This window comes from Dermacentor albipictus, chromosome 3 (genome assembly GCF_038994185.2).
Source record: "Dermacentor albipictus isolate Rhodes 1998 colony chromosome 3, USDA_Dalb.pri_finalv2, whole genome shotgun sequence".
NCBI classification, from domain to species: domain Eukaryota; kingdom Metazoa; phylum Arthropoda; class Arachnida; order Ixodida; family Ixodidae; genus Dermacentor; species Dermacentor albipictus.
In genome coordinates, this window is record NC_091823.1 from 8,599,107 (window position 1) to 8,617,681 (window position 18,575).

General features: G+C 45.0%; 1 protein-coding gene and 1 pseudogene across 1 annotated transcript in view; one reads left to right on the forward strand and one right to left on the reverse strand.

Annotated features, from left to right (window-relative positions):
* Window positions 1-70: 70 nt before the first annotated feature.
* On the forward strand, window positions 71-17,566 carry LOC139057203 (uncharacterized; annotated as a pseudogene).
* The window catches only part of LOC139057202 (protein phosphatase methylesterase 1), a 34,253-nt gene continuing 22,492 nt past the window's right edge, over window positions 6,815-18,575 (reverse strand). The window contains exons 12-16 of the mRNA XM_070535041.1: window positions 11,277-11,342; window positions 11,141-11,185; window positions 9,560-9,624; window positions 9,364-9,431; window positions 6,815-6,898 (exon numbers count right to left, since the gene is read on the reverse strand). Coding sequence (XP_070391142.1) covers window positions 6,880-6,898; window positions 9,364-9,431; window positions 9,560-9,624; window positions 11,141-11,185; window positions 11,277-11,342 — 263 coding nt within the window. The 3' untranslated portion in view covers window positions 6,815-6,879. The remainder of the gene's footprint in view (window positions 6,899-9,363; window positions 9,432-9,559; window positions 9,625-11,140; window positions 11,186-11,276; window positions 11,343-18,575) is intronic.

The window sequence follows — 18,575 nt, forward strand, 5'->3', positions numbered from 1 at the left end:
AGTCGCATTAGGAATGATGGGAAGAGAGAGAGAAGAAACTTTATTATAAAGTGAAAGGATTTACGTGGTTGGGGCCCTCAGTCCAGGGCCCCAATGGCTGTCGCCACCGCTCGTGCTCGTCGTATCAGGGCCAGCCAGACCTGAGGCTCGGAGCGACGGAGGATTGCCTCCCACTGCGCATATGTTGGTTGGGGGGATTGTAGAAGAGGGATATCCTTAGGTGGTTTTTGGCACTCAATCGTGACGTGGAACGTCGTCGGTGCTGCACCGCACCCTGGGCAGGTGGTGGGATATAAGGTTGGCGAGAGTTTGTTGAGAAAGAGGAGGTTCGGATACGAGTTGGTTTGAAGCCGTCTCAGTGATACGGCTTCATCCCGGGAGAAGGATTTGGGAGGAGGGTGATATTGCAAGCGCCCTAGTCTGTAAAAGTCTAGAGTGTCCCGGTATGTGTTGGGCAAATTCTGGGAGGCTTGATATGGGTTGCTCGCCTCACTGCCAGGTGCCCGGCAGGTTAGCTCTCGGGCAGCCGCATGAGCGCTGTCATTACCCGACAGTGAGGCATGAGCAGGTGTCCAAATCAGCCTGATGCGTGGTACTGAGGGATCTGTAATGGCGGGGAGCTTACGTGTGCTGGTGAGAGCGCGATTGGCTTCCTGAGGAATATGACCCCTGAGGTAGGCTCGACATGCGTCTTGTGAGTCTGTAATGATGATGTGGTCGTGGTTTGGGGATCTTTCCATGTGACCGACGATGTGGTTGAAAGCGAGTGCTATGGCCAACGTTTCCCCTGTGAGCGTAGCTTTGGTTTGGACGCTACACGAGGTGACGATATTACCTTGATCGTCCGCCACCACCGACACTTGTCTTTCTTTGTTTCTGGTCGCAAGAGCATAGTGGGCAGCGTCGGTATAATAGACGGTGCCCTCCGGCTGGGCGTTGAGGAGTTTCCGAAGGTATCTAACACGTGCATCCCGGCGACCATTATGATGCTCTGGATGCATATTGCGCGGTATGGGCGCTATGGTGAGTAAGGTTCGGATGTTTGATGGGACTGGGACATGCTCTCGCGTAGAGGGTGAATGCTGTGGGTAGCCCAGCCGTGCGAGCAAATGCCTGCCTGTAGGGGTCAGACTCAATCGCTCGAGTTGTGCCATTCTGTGCGCTTCGATGTGTTCCTCGATGGTGGGCATAGTGCATAGTGCATAGTGGGCAGCGTCGGTATAATAGACGGTGCCCTCCGGCTGGGCGTTGAGGAGTTTCCGAAGGTATCTAACACGTGCATCCCGGCGACCATGATGGGAAGGAATTGCCAAACAACATTGCGGCGGTCCCGGCTGCCCGCTTCGAAATGAATTTGGCGTTGCTTTTGTAAAATGCACTTCGTTCGCAGCAAATGAATGTGTAAACGGCTTTCGCTTAGTCTCACGCCGCTTCGACGACAGGGTATTATGGATAACCTTGTGGTGTTTTCGAGATCGCTTCTCGTTTCGAACGAGGCGAAGCATAGAGAATTTCTTTCTCTATGGGCGAAGCCTAATGAAAGAAACATTCTAGATGTCAGCGCTACCTATCGCTATAGTCGGAAAGTAGCCGCAACGACAACTAATGGCCTCCGAGATCCGAAGATCTCGCTGGCCAGCTAAAGCTGCAAAAAACGTGCGCTGCTTCGCGTCCGCTACACTATAGCGTATAGCGTACGCTATAAGTTGCGTACGCTAAACTAAAACTGTCTATTTCTCGGCACTCAACCACCAACATGCACTCGGCCCACAACCGGAAACCAGTTGCACCGGAAGTCGGTTGCACTTCACTTATACGACACCATGTGGCGCTACGTTTTTGCGAGAGTTAAGGCGCTACATGTAGACGGCGTCGCATCACCTTTCCCAAATGCGCTTGGAAATGCGATGCGCCACTGTCGCATTCATGTAAACGGGGCTATATACCGTCATTCCCATGACGGCACGGTGCCCCCTTAAGAAACTCCCATAGACGGTGGCGCCAGATTACCCTCTAGGTGTTATAGTGAGAAACTCTATGCCCTCGGCAACAGGAAGTGGGTGGATGGATGTTATGAGCGTCCCGTTTGAAACGGGGCGGTGGGTTGCGCCACTAAGCTCTTGCTATTATACTGCTTAATGTCCTACCTAGGTTAAACTATAAAAAATAGAAAAAAAACACTATGAACTACCCCACCCAAATTTTCTCATCGCCTATTTCGAACTGTGTTTTTGTACGTCTCCGTTTTTTGTCGTTTCTCTACTTTTCTTCCACCAATCCTCTAATCGCCTCTTACTAATGCCTATTGCAGGACATGTTTACTTTTCCACTGCTCTCACAGAACCCAAGTGCTTCAAGGAGGCCAGTGGCGCCTAAATCGACCGCTGGGCAGACGTCTTCACATTCTAATAAAACATGCTCCATATTATGGTGTCTAGACACCATATCCATATAGTCTCCCCATAGCATAGTAACTCTATGCCCCATAAACCTCAGACCATGCCTCAGACTCTGCCCAGGCGGTGCTGCGGAAAAACTCGTCACCAGCGCCCCCACCGGAGCCTTGGTGCAAACTGAGTAGTGCAAGGCATAGAGTTTTTAATTCTTGTAGGAAACTCTATGGTGCAACGAAAGCTGTCCGCAAGCGAAGGTGCATAGGCCAGAATGGACCGTTCTCTTTCGTTTGTGTTGAGGCACGGTTTCCTAACAATCAAGGACCTGGAAAGCTTCTTCCACCCATCCATGCTTCGGAAAGGAAGCTCAGCAGGGTGAAGTACGTGTGCAATATAATATAAAGTCTCAAGTGTTATTTCGGCGTCCTGCAACTCGCAAGCACAGAGAGCACCAGGTTTGTAAACGTTTTCCAAGGCAGCAAATAGCGTGCGATCATAACGAAAGTAAGCTTCCTACAGTGCCTATGCGCTGCATCTTTCTTTCTCGCAGGAGCTACAGCATCGCTCAATACCTTAATTTGAACTTTTTGCAGACGCTTCGAGCAACAAGCGCGCACAAATAAATGTAAATAAACGCGACATTTTTTTCTTTACACACGTGCGTTATTTCACAATTACTCATCCAGTGCTTCCACAGCAGTGCTTCTACAGTGCTGCTTCCTTTTTGTATTGTAAAGGACAATATTCACATCATCAGAAAAATGCACTTGGATAGTCAATGTTATATCAGAATACAAGTTGGAGTTTCTGCTGACCTTCACACCAAAACAAAATGCACTTGCATAGGCGATAGTAAAAATAACATGAAGAAAGACGGAAAAAACAACATTCCACATTACCGTGCTAAATACATGAGTAGTGCCTGCTCAAAATTATCAGCAGAGAAACTTCCTGAGGGTAGATCATTCCACTGAACAACAGTACGAGGAAAGAATGAATTTTTAAACAGGTTAGTGCGTGCACAAAAAGGGAACAAGTTGTGAGCTTGATGGCATCGAGACACACGTGACAGGTAAAGTTGAATGTATGTTCGTCCATTAAATTCAAGCGACTTGTCGTACATTGTAAAAAGAAATTTTAGTTGTGTCACAGTTTTTCGTGCTTCTAAGGTACGGATATGGTTTTCGGTCACTAGTTGTGACGGCGAATCAGTGGACCTAAACTTGTTGAAACATGAGGGAGATATGCCGGATTTTCCTGAGTGCTATTTGCTTTCATTACTCTAGAGGAGCCAATGCTCTGAGGGTGCAATTTGAACAAAACCTGTTGTTTTGAATGCAACCAATGGTGTGTTTCCATTTTGTCAATGGTGCAGACACGAGGGAGATATGCCGCATTTTCCTGACATGCGTGCGCATGCGTGACTTGCAAGAGAAAAATGCGGGGACTGTGCCTAGGTACTACAGGCACCGACATGATTTTGCCCATTTGTCCCTAGCCGAGCTGCACTACGCAACCGCAGATAAGTACAGTCGAACCCACTTATAACAATATTCAATTGCGACGAAAATTCCATTGTTATAACAGATAATTGTTATAACCAGGTTGCATGAAAAAAAATCAAAATGGGGGATGGCATAGCTGTTTGAGAAAACTATAATGGCGGGGAGGCCAGTTCTCCTCTCCACCTTTTTCCATCCGGCTTCTGATTGCATTGACTCATCTAACTGTTTAACTCTGCTTCCTGTGTGCTCCGATCGCATGTTGTTAACAAGCCATGGCTGTCGGCGTTCAAGAATGGCACTGCTATAACTGCAAAGAGGGGTCACGGGCAGCAAGTGACATAGGAGCTCTGCCAAGGCACCACTTTGGTGGCCCCAAAAGGCACCTTTTAAATAATGCGGGAAGGTTGCCTCAGCAGCATCTCAGCTTGAGAAATCCAGAAAAAACACTGCAATGTGATTGCCACAGGCATCTCACCACTAACTTCCCACTCGCTTGCATGAGAAAACTGCATGACCGTTAGCATTGCTTGCTTTACACGAAGCTTGCCGACATCATTCTCCAAGGCATCCAGGTTCTCCACGTAGTAAAGCGGAAGGTCCCTCACGAAAACAAGCCCTTGAGGGACTGAATCATCTACAGGACCTCTCACGGGGACAAAGTTGAGGCAGCCTGCCCTACAGTGTCAGCGCTGCCATCGTGGCCGTCACTGTCGCTATACGATGCAAGCATGTCCAGGACTATCGTCTCATTGGTTAGAAACACTTCGTCTCCAATCTATAGCAATGCACGTTCTTCTTACCGGCAATGTTGCGCATTGCCAATTATCAGTGGGTGGATCAGCCATCTTCCATTTTGGCAGCAAGTCAAACGAGGCTGAGAAACAATGCGGCCAGGAATGACTTCGGTACAACAAAGTTGATGCAACAAAAACAAACATGAGCGACATAATCAATTAGCAGAATTGCGCAGAATGCGCCCAACGAGCTATCTGGGAGCAGCGCCATGCAGCGCCAGCAACGTTGTCAGCACAGTTGGCACGGTCCATTCGTGTTTCGGAGGGTGGTGTGGCAGAGAGCTATGAGAGCAGCCCATTCGTGTTCGGAGGGTGGAAGGGCGACGGGAGAGATGCGCACAAGGCTGGAATGCATCTCTCAAGGAGAGATGTGCATGGCGGCAGTTGGGGCAGCGGGCGACCATGCAGCGACTCGCATTTCACTTTTTCTTTCTTCTTTTCAAGGATTTCACATTCCATTACCTTTCGGCATGGACACCTAGCAGCCAGACCTCATCGTTGTAACTGATAATGCGGCATGGAGACATTATAGTAAGCCGGTTATTTCCCCACAGAAAGCATACAAAAGTTGACGGAGCAGCAGCTTTTCATTCTTATAACCGATATATCGTTAAAACCAGTATCATTATAAGTGGGTTTGACTGCACTACAGAATAAGCTCTTCTTCTGTTCCGTCTTTCGTCGCATAGTGGTTATAGCATCGGCTCATGATTTGGAGGTCAGTTGTTCGAATGCGTGCTAAAATGCTCTTAGTGTGCAGCTCTTAGGCGCCACTTCTTGTGGCAAGCGTCGGTGTAACATAGCGAATGAGCACAGCAAAGGATGAATGAGCGAACGTGAAGTGCAGTGGGGGATGAAAGATGTGAGGAGGAAGTCGAAGGACGGTACGCCGAAAGCACGAGAAGAAAAGCACAGTGCAGCGACAACGGCTACGAGATGGCACCAGAGTACCGCATGTCATCTGGGAGGTCTGTCCACGACGGCTGCTATGAATTGCATCCACGTGTCACCCACGTGCCTCTTCTCACAATCTCCAGATTAGCGAGGCAGTCGTGCCACACTTCGCTCAGTTTTCAACACACCGTGTAAGACAGATTGTCCGCACCAGCCAATATATCGCAGAATTAAAACATGTATACAGCTACGCTCAAATTTTGCATTCGGGAGTATCGTAGTCATCGGTGAATTTCTTTCCCCTGCTTTTTCTTTCATCTGCATTGTTATATCATTTCTCCCTTTCACTTTTACCTATGCTTCGCCACCACGGCTGAAACGGAAGGTTCCTGCCAAGCAGAGCGAAGTGACCCGGTGCAAAGCGTGGGGGGTGATGGTTTAGGTAGATGCCACTTTAGTGGTTGCAGACCAATGACTAATGACACATTGTTACAGTTGTTTCCTATGCTTCACCAGCAGGCCTGATGCATAGGGTTCCTGCCAAGGGAAGCGAAGCGACCCGGCGTGAAGAGCACGGTGGGGCTTATGTAGATGGGAGAAAACGAGCACGGTGGGGCTTATGTAGATGCCGTATTAGTGGCCACACACCAATGGTACATTGTTTGGGTGAAAATGTTTGCTTTGTATGCTTCCCCATTATGGAGTCTGTATTGGCTGATATGATCCTATTTGAACAGAACTTAAGCATTTGTTCTCGCATAGTTCACATTGCCATTGGCTAGGGACAAACAAAGCAAAGCATTTGATCCTCCGCAGTACCTGGGCGCAGTTCCCAGATTTCTCTCTTGCAACTAACACATGCACACAATCGTCTGGTAAAGGTGAAGCAGCTCTCCAGGTCTGCGCCATTGAAGAAATGGAAGTACACTAACCAGTGACTGCACTGTGATTCCTTTTTCCTCATTGGCCACAAATACTTAAATGATGACATACAGCTGCAATACATCACCTTGCTAGAAAAGTCAATTCTTGTATACCTTTAAAAGCTTGTAAAAGTAGTACAAGAAACATGCCTACTGCAACGTAAATAAATTTCCTAGAAGCTTTCAGCTGCAGCATGATCGGAAAACTTGCAACCCCCATGTTCTATCGTAAACAACTATGCTTAAAGCATGCACAAAATTTTATCTAAAAAATGCTTTAAGTGCTACTAAATACACAATCAATGTTTACAACATAACGCAACATTTTATTTGTGCAGTAGTGCATAAGACAATACAACTTGGGTCAAATCTAGCACGCTGGAAATGTCCTGAAAGAGAGAACATTAAATTTTGAGCCACTGTCACTTGAAAGAGAGGACAAAATTGCAAACTTCATTGAATAATGCTGTGCTTACAATTAATATAGTAGCACTATACAAACTACTAGGCTTAAATGAAAATACAACCGCATGTTTTGTTATTTTTATTACTGTTCGTGATACTGACAACCACAAGAGCACACCATTTGAAGTAACTTGGAGAAGAGACTTTTCTTTTCATATGACCATTATTGCATTGAGTAATCTTTCACACTAAACTAAAACAGTATGTTAACTTAAAACCTCACTCAGAATAAAATTTTGTCTGGAACTGACCATGTTAGGAAGAGTTGCACACACAAAAGGACAAATACAGGAAAAAACAAAGTGGACAAAAAGAGCGGGAAATTCGTCCTTTTGTATGCGCAACTCTTCCTAACATAGTCATGCATCAACTCGCACAGCGAGTTCTTCTACACTGTTGGAACTGAACCCTAACTGATATCTTTTGAACATGCTTGAACCTGAACCAAAAAGATAATAATAATTATCAGTTTAAAACAACACAGTATAAGTAAACAAATGCACTAATGCAAATGAAACTAACTAAATTATTCATTTATACTGCAGGCCAAGCTTAACCCAACCTAGAGTAGATTACAAAAACTGAAACAGCAACAGTGTGGGGAAAAAAAGGTATATAATGTTAGGCACTTAGATATAATACTGTTATGATTCTACATTATAATGCTGTAATGCAGAAATACTGATAGCAAGAACAAACCAGTATGAAAGAATTGTTAAGAGCTGCAAAACTGCTGAAGGGAGTGAACAGAGTTCCAATTATACATTGAAAAAAGGAGTAATTGAAAGAACTTGACAAGGGCTACACATAGCTGGTAGGATTGTATTTCATATTACCATTTGGCAAGTTATCCTGAAATTTCATTCTAGCTAGTTTCTTGCACACCTCTGCGCTTGTACTCAACAATCGCCTTTTCTCTGGAATGCACCTATCCAACAGCTTGATAACACTTGCAAGACAAACTGAGAGGTCGAGTCCAAACAGATGCCAAGAACACCTCAGCAACTATAATGCTTATTTCTGCCAGAGAGTTTCCTACAATATTTAAATGAAATTCTGGGGTTTTACGTGCCCTGCAATAATTACTAGAGGAAACTGTGGCGCTGCACTCGTTGAGAATGGTGGGAAGTAGATGTATTTGTCTGATCTTCGTGCTTATGGCTTCAGACTTTCTTGAAACTTCATTTATTACACTTTATCTGCCTTCATTGTTCTAAATTTCAGAGCCATCAATACCCTTCTAAGTGCAGAAGACTCTACAAACACACACAATCACTACTAATTGCAGCAGTGCAGCCTGCAGAGCTGGCCAGATCGAAGCACACCAAACGTCTCAATGCACTGACTAGCCTGCGAGAAATTCATAAGGGCATTCTATGGCGCTTGTCGGTGCATGCGGCCATGGCGTAAAGGTTTCAATATTGGGAATCTGTGCTAGAGGTCCTATGTTCAAATCCTTCCGTCAAACAATTTTAATAATGTTTGTTTAATTATTTATCACACAGCACTTTGTTGAAAATTATAAGCTTACAAAGTCACGAAGCCGCCAGAAGAACGAAGTTTAGGCAAATCCGTGTACTACCCATAATTCCCATGCTGGCTGAACCGCCCAACTGCAGCTCCTGTATACACTAGCGGCAGAGTTCCCTCTTGTAATTACTGCATGAAACTCCAGAATTTCTACCACAGTAGAAGACGTCAACTGCAGCAATAGTAAGACGCTGATGGCGTGCTGGGCTGTAATGAGCAGCTCAAGCCAAAGTCAGTGATGCAGCCTTGGCTTCAGCTGTCATGATGAATGCCAGTGAGCAACATATCCACATAATTTAGGACTTTCCTTGTTGTCACAAACATTGATAGACTTCATTCTTTTATTTATTTGTTACATTATCAGTTTCTATGCATGATACTATGCAAGATAAGTCTGTTCCTTTCTGGCCCCAACATGGACTTTGTGGTGATCATGCCATCTTCTCCCTGATAAAGTTTACCATATTGACAAGTTGCTGAGAACTGTGCAGTAGCTTCCACCCAACAACCTACCTGGAAGGCTAAACGTCAAGGGCATTGGACTAAACCATTTCAATGTTGTAACTGGTCATGATAGATTTGTACAGCTGATCTTATTACAATGAAGCAGCATCCAACATGAAAATACTAGCTTTTTTTATTATATTCATTACAAGAATATACTCTTTACATGCTGACAATGGCAAAAAAACAGATTTGCTTCATTATATCCAAATTCATTATATCTGTTTTCATTAAACTGGGGTTTGACTTTCTCTGAACCAAAACATAGATTAAATGAAAGTGCCTTTATCTTTATTGTGCTTTTTGTATTTTTCCCCACTTGGGACCCATTAAGAAAAAGGGTGCTATAACTTACTGTTGAAAATTCGCCGTAGGCTCGGCAAACTTGTTGCGCACAAGAAATGTTGCCACAGCCTCAGCTACCTGGAAACAAAGAAAGCAAAAGTGACAATTATCAACAATACTGCAGAGCTTCTAGTTCAAATTAAAAGTTATCAATACATCAGAACATAGCACACTACTCATTGGGAAATGAAGGAAGCTTTGCTTGCCTTTCCTGGAACATCTTCATGGACAGCGTGCCCACACTGAGGAAGTACTTGCATTTGAAATTTGCCTGTTTTGTGGAATAGAGCAGAAATTGGGATGGGTTACAGCAAAGTGGGAAAAAAAATCACAGGCAGTTAGTGTGTCTGTCGCATACAACTGCCATCGAAAAATTATAAACCACAGATGCTGTGCAATAATATTTATGTCACAATGTGGGCAGGCAGCCTGAAACCTAGCATTACAAAGCAAGCATGCATGCTCAACTAATGCCTAATACATGTTCCAAATTCATGCTGTTCAGGCTGCATGGCCATGCCAAAAGAACTGAAATTTTTTTGTGGCTGCCAAAAGAACCCAGAGGGAATTCAACAGTGTCTTGTTATTTTAGGGCAGCTCTAACCACTGTGTGAATAGTGGCACCTCCAAAGTGAATGCAATACCAGGCACTGGCCACAATGATCCAATTTGAATTTTTAAAGTACAGTAGAACCATAGATGACCATTGCTGTAGTCTGCATTTGCTTCTAGAATCATTTTACACAAGCCTTTATCTAGGACAGCATAACCAGCATGTGCAGGGGAATACTAATAATCAGATGTCTCTATGATGAAGTACCTGTGACCTCCAAAATCTTTTGGTATAGAGCTCACTCTGTTGTAAATATATCACTATACCACCTGCAACAATGCAGGCTAAGCATGTTCAGCAAAAGAGTTATTTAATGTGAATTCAAGAAAAACCTATTGAAAGGAGCTGTTGATTTTTTTCTGCGCACCTCATCAGATGGAACGTGTGACTGCAGCAGACGTTATGGCATCAGAGTTCACAACATGCTATACTCTCGAACAACTTGCTGTGGCAACGAAGGGAAAGCTGCGGAGGCTGGGCATCTGCACATGCATCACTGTGCCAAGCACAGCTGTACAGCACTTTTGATTTCTTGGAACAAACACTGAATCAGCATAGCTTCTACGCGTGACCATTTCACGTTTGCTTATGTGTGGAAGAGAAGAGCAGGAAAATAAAAGCCAAATTTAACACTCAATGGTGTATTTTGCCGTTGCAAATAAGACGCTCAAGTTTTCTTTTACCCAGATTAAAATACCGATGAGAATGTGGGACTCTTACTAACATGCGCTTTGCCTCCAAAGCTTTCCCTTCATTGACACAGGAAGTTGCCCACTAGTATAGTGCTATTTGGGACACTGTTCACTTATTTGACCCACTGGACTTTACTTGTTTTTTTTTATGTCAAGGGTAGTGGATAGGGCAATGCAGTTGCAGAGTCCAGAGCCGCCCACATTGTCTGTCTTGTAGTTAACTGGCACTCCTTGCACAACAGCTCAGTAGTAGGAGAGTAGGAGAGTTGTGGTGACACCATGATGCGCATTCACTGTAAAACAACAAATAAGCTTTTGGGGGTGCCTATTTTTGTTGTAAGGCCAGCTTGTTGTGCTTTTTGCTACAGAGGCATTCACAATGTATACAAAAGACACGAATCCGGCCAGGACATATGGAATCCTTCGTTATAAAGGTCATTTCATTGAGGAGCATTTGACTGGCAGTAAAAAGAAAGGCCCACCTTGCATCTGACCAATGGTGAGGTCCTTGTCTAGTCGGTCCACCCCTGCAATTTGGCATCGTCAAAAACAGTAACATTCAAAGCAACAAAAAACAGGTAATGTGCCACAACAGAATATTCAAAGGTGCGTCGTCACCTGCCAGAAGAAGCAGCTTTGGAGCCGGAACAGAGAGAAACAAGGAAGAGAGGCCTGCAAACCAGCCTGTATTGAGAGAGAAAGAGGAAACGCTTAGCTGTTTATGAAGAGACCCTAAAGAAAAACGCTAAACCAGTTTCTATTATCACTTTGTATTATCAAGAGACTAAAATCAGCGTCTAACTTTCTTTCAAATTTCTTCCCATAACTGCAGTAAACATCAGTCTGGCATTATAATGATTTTATTGTATCTTCACATATGTCGGCTGTTTGCATTGTTACCAAAAGAAACCATGAAACGTAACCAAAAGATGCCAAGCTCAGCTCTTGATTATTTTTGTATGCAATGCAACCTTTTTTTTCCCCTTTAATTGATAACAGATTAGTAGGTATGCTCAAAATGATATTGTAAAAAATAATTGCATTATAAGGAGCAATCTTTTCTGGCTTAGCTTTTGCTTTGGGGAGAATGACCTATCTGGCATTTAAGAAAAGTAATGTAGTACTAGTCTAGCTCAAGGAGGAAATATAGGATTTGCTGGAGTGGAGGGGGCGCTCGTCAAGTGAAGCCGGACGCTTCCATCTTGTCAGTGGCAGAAAGCGCGCTAGAAGCCGGCTCGCGCTGGTGCTTTCGTGCATTGTTTTGGCGTGCAACTTGACGCTATAGGCATGTAAACACCATCGGTTTTATAATGGTTGCCTCTTGTGTCACCTACGAATGTACAAACACGCTGAAGAAGGGCTGCGGCCTCACATTCCACCTGTAAGTACGCGAAAACGTCTCGGTTCAGGCTTGAGCCATTACGAGCGCATTACTGAGGGGCGCTAACTGATGGCCATGAATGTGCAACAAATAAGAGTCCTGAAATTTTCGACAGGTTTCCAAAAGATTCCGAATGGCAGAGTCTGTGGGAGTGGGCTGTTCGCCATGAAAGGTGGCATGCTAAAGATGGAGATTGCCTGAGCTCCGTGCACTTCTTGCCAGAGTGCTTTGACTGCACCGGGCAAACAACCAGACTGCGGGCGGGAAGTGTGCCTTCCGTGCTTTCTGCGTTTCCGCAGCGTGTACAGACGCCTGTGAGTATTACTGCAGAATGCCATACCAAGACACGCACTGGGAAAAATGATTTGCCTCACATGATATGCATTCGTGGTATCAATATGGCACCGAAATCGAGAGTCGACAAAGGCCCTTGTCGGATAGGTACATTGAAGTAAAGGAAACAAAATGTCTCAATGTCGACAGTGTTCTCGTTCATTTTTTTTTTTCTTTTTCAATATGATGCTGCACGATTGTGTTCGTGGAAAAAGGTGTGTTGTGGGCACTGTTTTTCAGCTTCGTTTCATTGAAAAGAAGTGTTCGTGACTGCGTGATAACAGTCAAGCTGGATATAAAGATACAATTAATGCCCTCTCCACCTTCAAAAATGAAAACAGTCAGTACTGTGCCCCCGCTGCTCGCGTACGACAGCTCCCTCACACAGGAAGTTGCTTCATCAGGAGAAAGCTTTAGGTGCTCAGACGTCCCAGCAATAAGTTTGTGGTATAGCCAATAAACTATGTTTGGTTTATTAGCCAATGTATTATCTAACTTGAAAGTTAACAAAAATATATGGTGCCCATTTCAGGTAAAGAGGAAGCATCCAGAACGCAAGCACCAAGAGTGCCCAGCCAGTGGCACTGCCCATCTGAGCGAAGTGCCTGAAGTTGAAGACCCACCTGTGTCTTCGCCGACCAAACAATGGTACAGAAAAGTCAGTGCCTCTGAAGAAGAGATAACACAACTGAAGAAAAAAATTAAGACTTTGCAGCAAACGAAGCGAAGGCTTGCGAAGAGAAATGAGACAGCACAAGAAGTCATCAAAGAAATCAGGGAACGAAAACTTCTCTCAGAAGAAGGCTTGCACATGTTTACATGCGCCTTTTCAAGTTTTTTTTTTCATTCAGCAGCTTCTCTGCATAGCGGGCAATGAACAGAAGGGCAAGTACCCACCTGAGCTCCGTGTGTTCGCACTGACATAACATTTTTATTCTCCAGCCACCTATTAGTACGTCCGATCCAAATTCAACGGTGCCCTTCCGTCACAGCATACACTTTGGGATTGGTATCGATCAATCGACGGAGCTCCTGGTTTCACGGCTGGAGCATTTTCTTTTCTCGAAAAGTTTGCGCAAGCACGGCGTGAACCATTTTACTGCACTCTGGTCATGGATGACATGGCCATAAGAAAACATGTAGAACATGTTGGAGACAAGATAGTTGGGTATGTAGACTTTGAAACGGGGCTAGATGATGAGTCTTCCTAAAGCCAAAAATGTGTGTGTCTTCATGATTGTTGGCATAAACATTAGAATCAAGATGCCAGTGGCATATTTTTTAATTGACGCACTCACTGGCGCAGAGAGCGAAGCTGACCAAGCAGTGTATTGAGAAACTTGCATCAGTGCAGGCTGAAGTTGTCTCTCTTACATTTGACGGTGCGTCGTCGAACTTCACAATGGCTAAGTGTTTAGGTGCTCAGCTTTGACCAGACACTCATCAGTTTGTCACAAGTTTTGCAAACCCAACTGATAGGACTAAAAATGTTTACGTTATCTTGGATGCCTGCCATACGATTAAGCTCATCCGTAACTCGCCGGCAACCGTAAGTCACCTCATTGACATGGAAGGAAGGCATGTGAAACGGTCTTCTGTAGTGGCATTGGAGGCACTGCAACTTGGAGAAGGGTTGCGGCTTGGCAACAAGCTTACGAAGATCCACGTCCAGTGGGAAAAGCAAAAAGATGCGATATGCTGTACAAGCATTGAGTGCCTCAGTTGCCGATGCTTTGGACTTCTATGAACAGGTGCTCAAGCTGGCACAATTCAAGGGTGCCAGCGTAACATCGAAGCTCATTAGAACTTTTGATCACTTGTTCGACATCTTCGACTCCAGGAACTTATTAGCAAGGTCATATAAAGCACCGCTTCGGAACCAGAATGAAGCCTGCTGGAAGCCGTTTTTTTCTGAGAACCGAGGATACATAAACGGGCTGAGAGATGCTGCAGGGCGTGCAATTACAGAAGGTCTGAAAAAAAAAAAAAACTGGGTTCGTTGGCTTTTTGATATGCATGGCAAGCACCGAAAGAATGTTCGACGAGCTTGTTGGCAAGGATCAGCTGAAGTACTCGCTGGTGCACAAACTCAGTCAAGATCACGCCGAGAACTTCTTTGGATGCATACGTGGACGAGGTGGACATAACACCAATCCAACAGCCGCGCAATTTATGGCTGCATACAAGTGTCTGTTGGTTCAGACGGAAGTAACGTCTTCCAGCTCTGGAAACTGCTCCCAAGATATGGTCTCTATCTTGCATGCAACCACTACAGTAGCCATGGTAGATGCAAAAATCACGCTCACTGACATGTGCAGGTCACCAATCCTACAGCTCGATGACCACAATTATACGCATCGCACTGACTGACCCGAAAGCCTTTCTGCATTTGTCGATGCTGTGGTACCATACATAACAGGCTTCACTGTTTGGAAAGTTCGTACGACATGTGAGCAGTGCATCACTGCCCTGCATTCAGATGAGCTGACACCTTTAATTACCATATTTACTCGAATCTAGGACGACCCTGATGCTAAGCTGACCCCCTAAAGCCAAAAAAATACATATATATTACCTCGAATGTAGGCTGAACAAAAAAAGCAAGGACAGCGTTCAAAATGCAAACAGCATGTATTGAATCTGAACGTGCAGAGCTCATTCAACGTCGTCGTTGCTGCTAGACTCGTTGCTGTGTTCCTTGTCACTGTCACCTTCAAACAGTGCACTATCTTCGGTGCCGTCAAGTGCATTAGATATGCTGCACTTTTTAAAGGAGCGCATGATCAAAGTACCTGGGATGTCGTCCCACGCTGCAGCTACCCAGCTCGCCAGCTGCGATAGTGATGCACGTTTATTGCGGCCTGTTGCCGTTAGCATGTGGTCTTCATCAGTTAACCAGTCCGTGTAATATTTCCGCAGACGATCCTTGAAAGGTTTATTGATGCAGACATCAAGTGGCCGCAACTGGCCCGTCATGCCGCTCGGTATGACAGCGAGGTCCGTGTTCGCTTAGGCGAGCGCAGCCTTCACATTGTCGGTCAAGTGCCCACGGTAAGAGTCGACGACAAGGAGCGAGTTCTTTGTCAAAAGGGCTCCTGGATGCCGTCGCCACACCATCTTAACCCACTCTTTCACCATCGCACCTTTCATCCACCCATTCTCATTTGCTCGCACAATGACATTTCTTGGGAAAGTTTCTCGGGCAGGCAGTGTCTTCCTTTTAAATATCATATAAGGAGGGAGTTTATGCCCATCAGCTGTGCAGCACAGCATCACAGTTGCGTGCTGCTTCTTGTAGCCCACAGAGCGCACCTTCACCTCCTTGGCACCCTTTTCATTCACGGTGTTCGCCACTGGCATATCAAAATACACAGCTGTCTGGTCGGCGTTGCCGATTTGTCCAAAGTTGTAGCCTACCACTTCTCTCTTTCGCAGCACGTAGCGCTGAAAAGCTATCAGCTTTTCTTCGAAATCGCTTGGCAGCTTCTGGGTGATTGAAGTGCGACGTCGGAGGCTGAAGCCGAAGCGCTTCATGAATTTCTGAAGCCAGCCCCAACCGGCTTTGAAATCCTTTGGCATTAGGCCTCACTCCCTTGAAAGTTCCCTAGCTTTCGCTTGGAGCACTTCTGTTGTCACTGGAAGGGCAGCTGCTCTCTGCGTCCGAACAAAGTCGGCCAAAACTGTCTCCACTTTGTGGTGACTGCCTTTCTTTGGTACGCTAAATGCCATCCTCGTTGCAGCGCATGCAAGAAGCTGCTGTCGTTGTCCCCTCCCACGATGGATGTTTTTCTCGTCGACGCCGAAGTCCTGCCCGGATTGAAGGTTCGACGATGCCTCTGCGGCTGTCACAACTTTTCGCTTGAAAGTGGCACTGTAGTGGCATCTCCTGCTTGGTGCCATAACACCATGCCTAACAACCTAACACCACGACACAGGTCAAAATGGCGACTTCGCTTGTGTACAGTTGACTACTGGCACGGCTAATAGCGGCTACGATACCGACTTTTCTAGATGGCGCTAGCTATGCACCTTAATTAGCAGTTTCAATAAAAAACTGGTGCGTTTTTTAAAATCCTCGAATCTAAGCCGACCCTAGAGTTTGGAATCGAATTATTTGAAAAAACACTATCGGCCTTGATTTGAATAATTACGGTAAGCAAAAGAGCCGAGGTGGACTTATTTCACTGTCACAAGATGTCATTGGCCTGTGTGAAGCAGCTGAAAAGGCACTGCGACGGCTACAGGCTGAATGTGATACCATTGCAACGGTGAAGTCAAGGGCAAAGCATCTCATCTTGGAAGTCCTGGGTGCTTCCTTAGAGAAAAAGTGGTTCCAGAAATTGGAGCAGCACATCCTTGACTTTGATCTGCTTGATAATCACATTTACAATTTGTGCAGAAAACTAGCAGAAGAATACATAAAAGTGAGGATACACCACATGATGAAGGAACGAAACCGAGAACTGATCAAGAATAAAGTGAGGCCACTTCTGCCAAGGGTGATTATCTTCAATCACCAGTAGGGTACCTATCACCATGTTTATGCACTTTAATTAAGCTTCTCTCCTTAATATTCGTGCAGGTGAATTGCTTTCTACATGCCAATTGACAGCTGACAGATGTAAAATAAACGTTTACGGCCAGAACTGCGTGTTTTCATTGCTTTGTAAACGCGAGCAGCTTCACCGGCAGCGCGAAGAAGTATGAATGCGGCTGCGCTTGGCTCCTTTTTGCCAACCCGCCGTGGTTGCTCAGTGGCTATGGTGTTGGTCTGCTGAGCACGAGGTCGCGGGATCGAATCCCGGCCACGGCAGCCGCATTTCGATGGGGGCGAAATGCGAAAACACCCGTGTGCTTAGATTTAGGTGCACGTTAAAGAACCCCAGGTGGTCAAAATTTCCGGAGTCCTCCACTACGGCGTGCCTCATAATCAGAAAGTGGTTTTGGCACGTAAAACCCCAAATATTATTATTATTATCCTTTTTGCCACTGACAAGATGGCCGCCGCGCAATCAGCGCGGCTTCAATGTCGCCAATAGGCGCGTATAGGCGACTTCCACTCCAGCAAATTCTATATATCCTCTTCGGTCTAATCATCTTGATCAGACCAAAGACAGAACTTGATCATCATCATCATCATCGTCAGATGACGATGCATTGCATTGCACTGCACTGCATTGCACTGCATTGACCTTTTAAAGGCCCCTGTTGGGGTATTACATAAGGGAGGAGTACACATCAGAAAAAGAAATGTTGAAACAGTCATGACTGATGTAAAAAACAATAACAATAACATTCAGAAGGGTAAAGAAGGTGTAATGAAATGAAAGTCAAACATAAAAAGTAATAACCAATGCACTCAAAAAAGTGTGATGCAGTAAAAATATGTCAAATACGTTAAGCATCAATACTCAGAAAGTTCGTTAGTATGTTTCAAAGCTCAGTAAGGTTATGTTCGATTACTACGCAGTCAAGCAAACTATTCCATTCTGCAATGGCTACCGGCAAGAAAGAGTTCCTGAAGGATTTAGTAGAGCCGTGAAGACGTTGAAGACTGAGGTTGTTTGAGAGGCGTGAAGTATGGTTGGGTGGCAATAGAAGCATGTCGCGTAAATGTGGGAAATTGTAATAAAGCTTTTGAAAGAGGCATAAGCGTGAGATTTTTCGGCGATGTGCTAATGATTGGATGTGGAGGGATGATTTATGTTTCTAACACTTAGTTGATAGTCGTACTGGGATGTAATAAACTGGGCTGCGCGGTATTGGACGGCTTCCAGTAGCTCAACAAGGTATGCTTGATGGGAATTCCATATTGCCGATGCAAATTCCAGTTTAGTACGGATAAATGTTTCATATGCTAATTGACGAATCACAGGATGTGATGATGATAGTGACCGTCTCATGAATCCCAGGGATCGATTAGTGGCAGTTAACAGATTTTGGTTATGTTCTCACCATGTAAACTTCCTAGTGAAGATGATACCAAGGTACCTGTATGACTGAACCAGCTCAATAGGACGGGAATGAAAAGGGTAAAAGTATGACATGTTTGATGTTTCTCTTCAGTGTCGCTATAGTAAATAAGAGTGTGCATCTGTAAATTTAGTCATCCCAAGCAATTTAACAGTCCAACAAAGTACATGAAGTAATGTGAGGTGTTTGAAATTTCTTAATTACCTGATAATGTTAAATGTAGTAGCGTT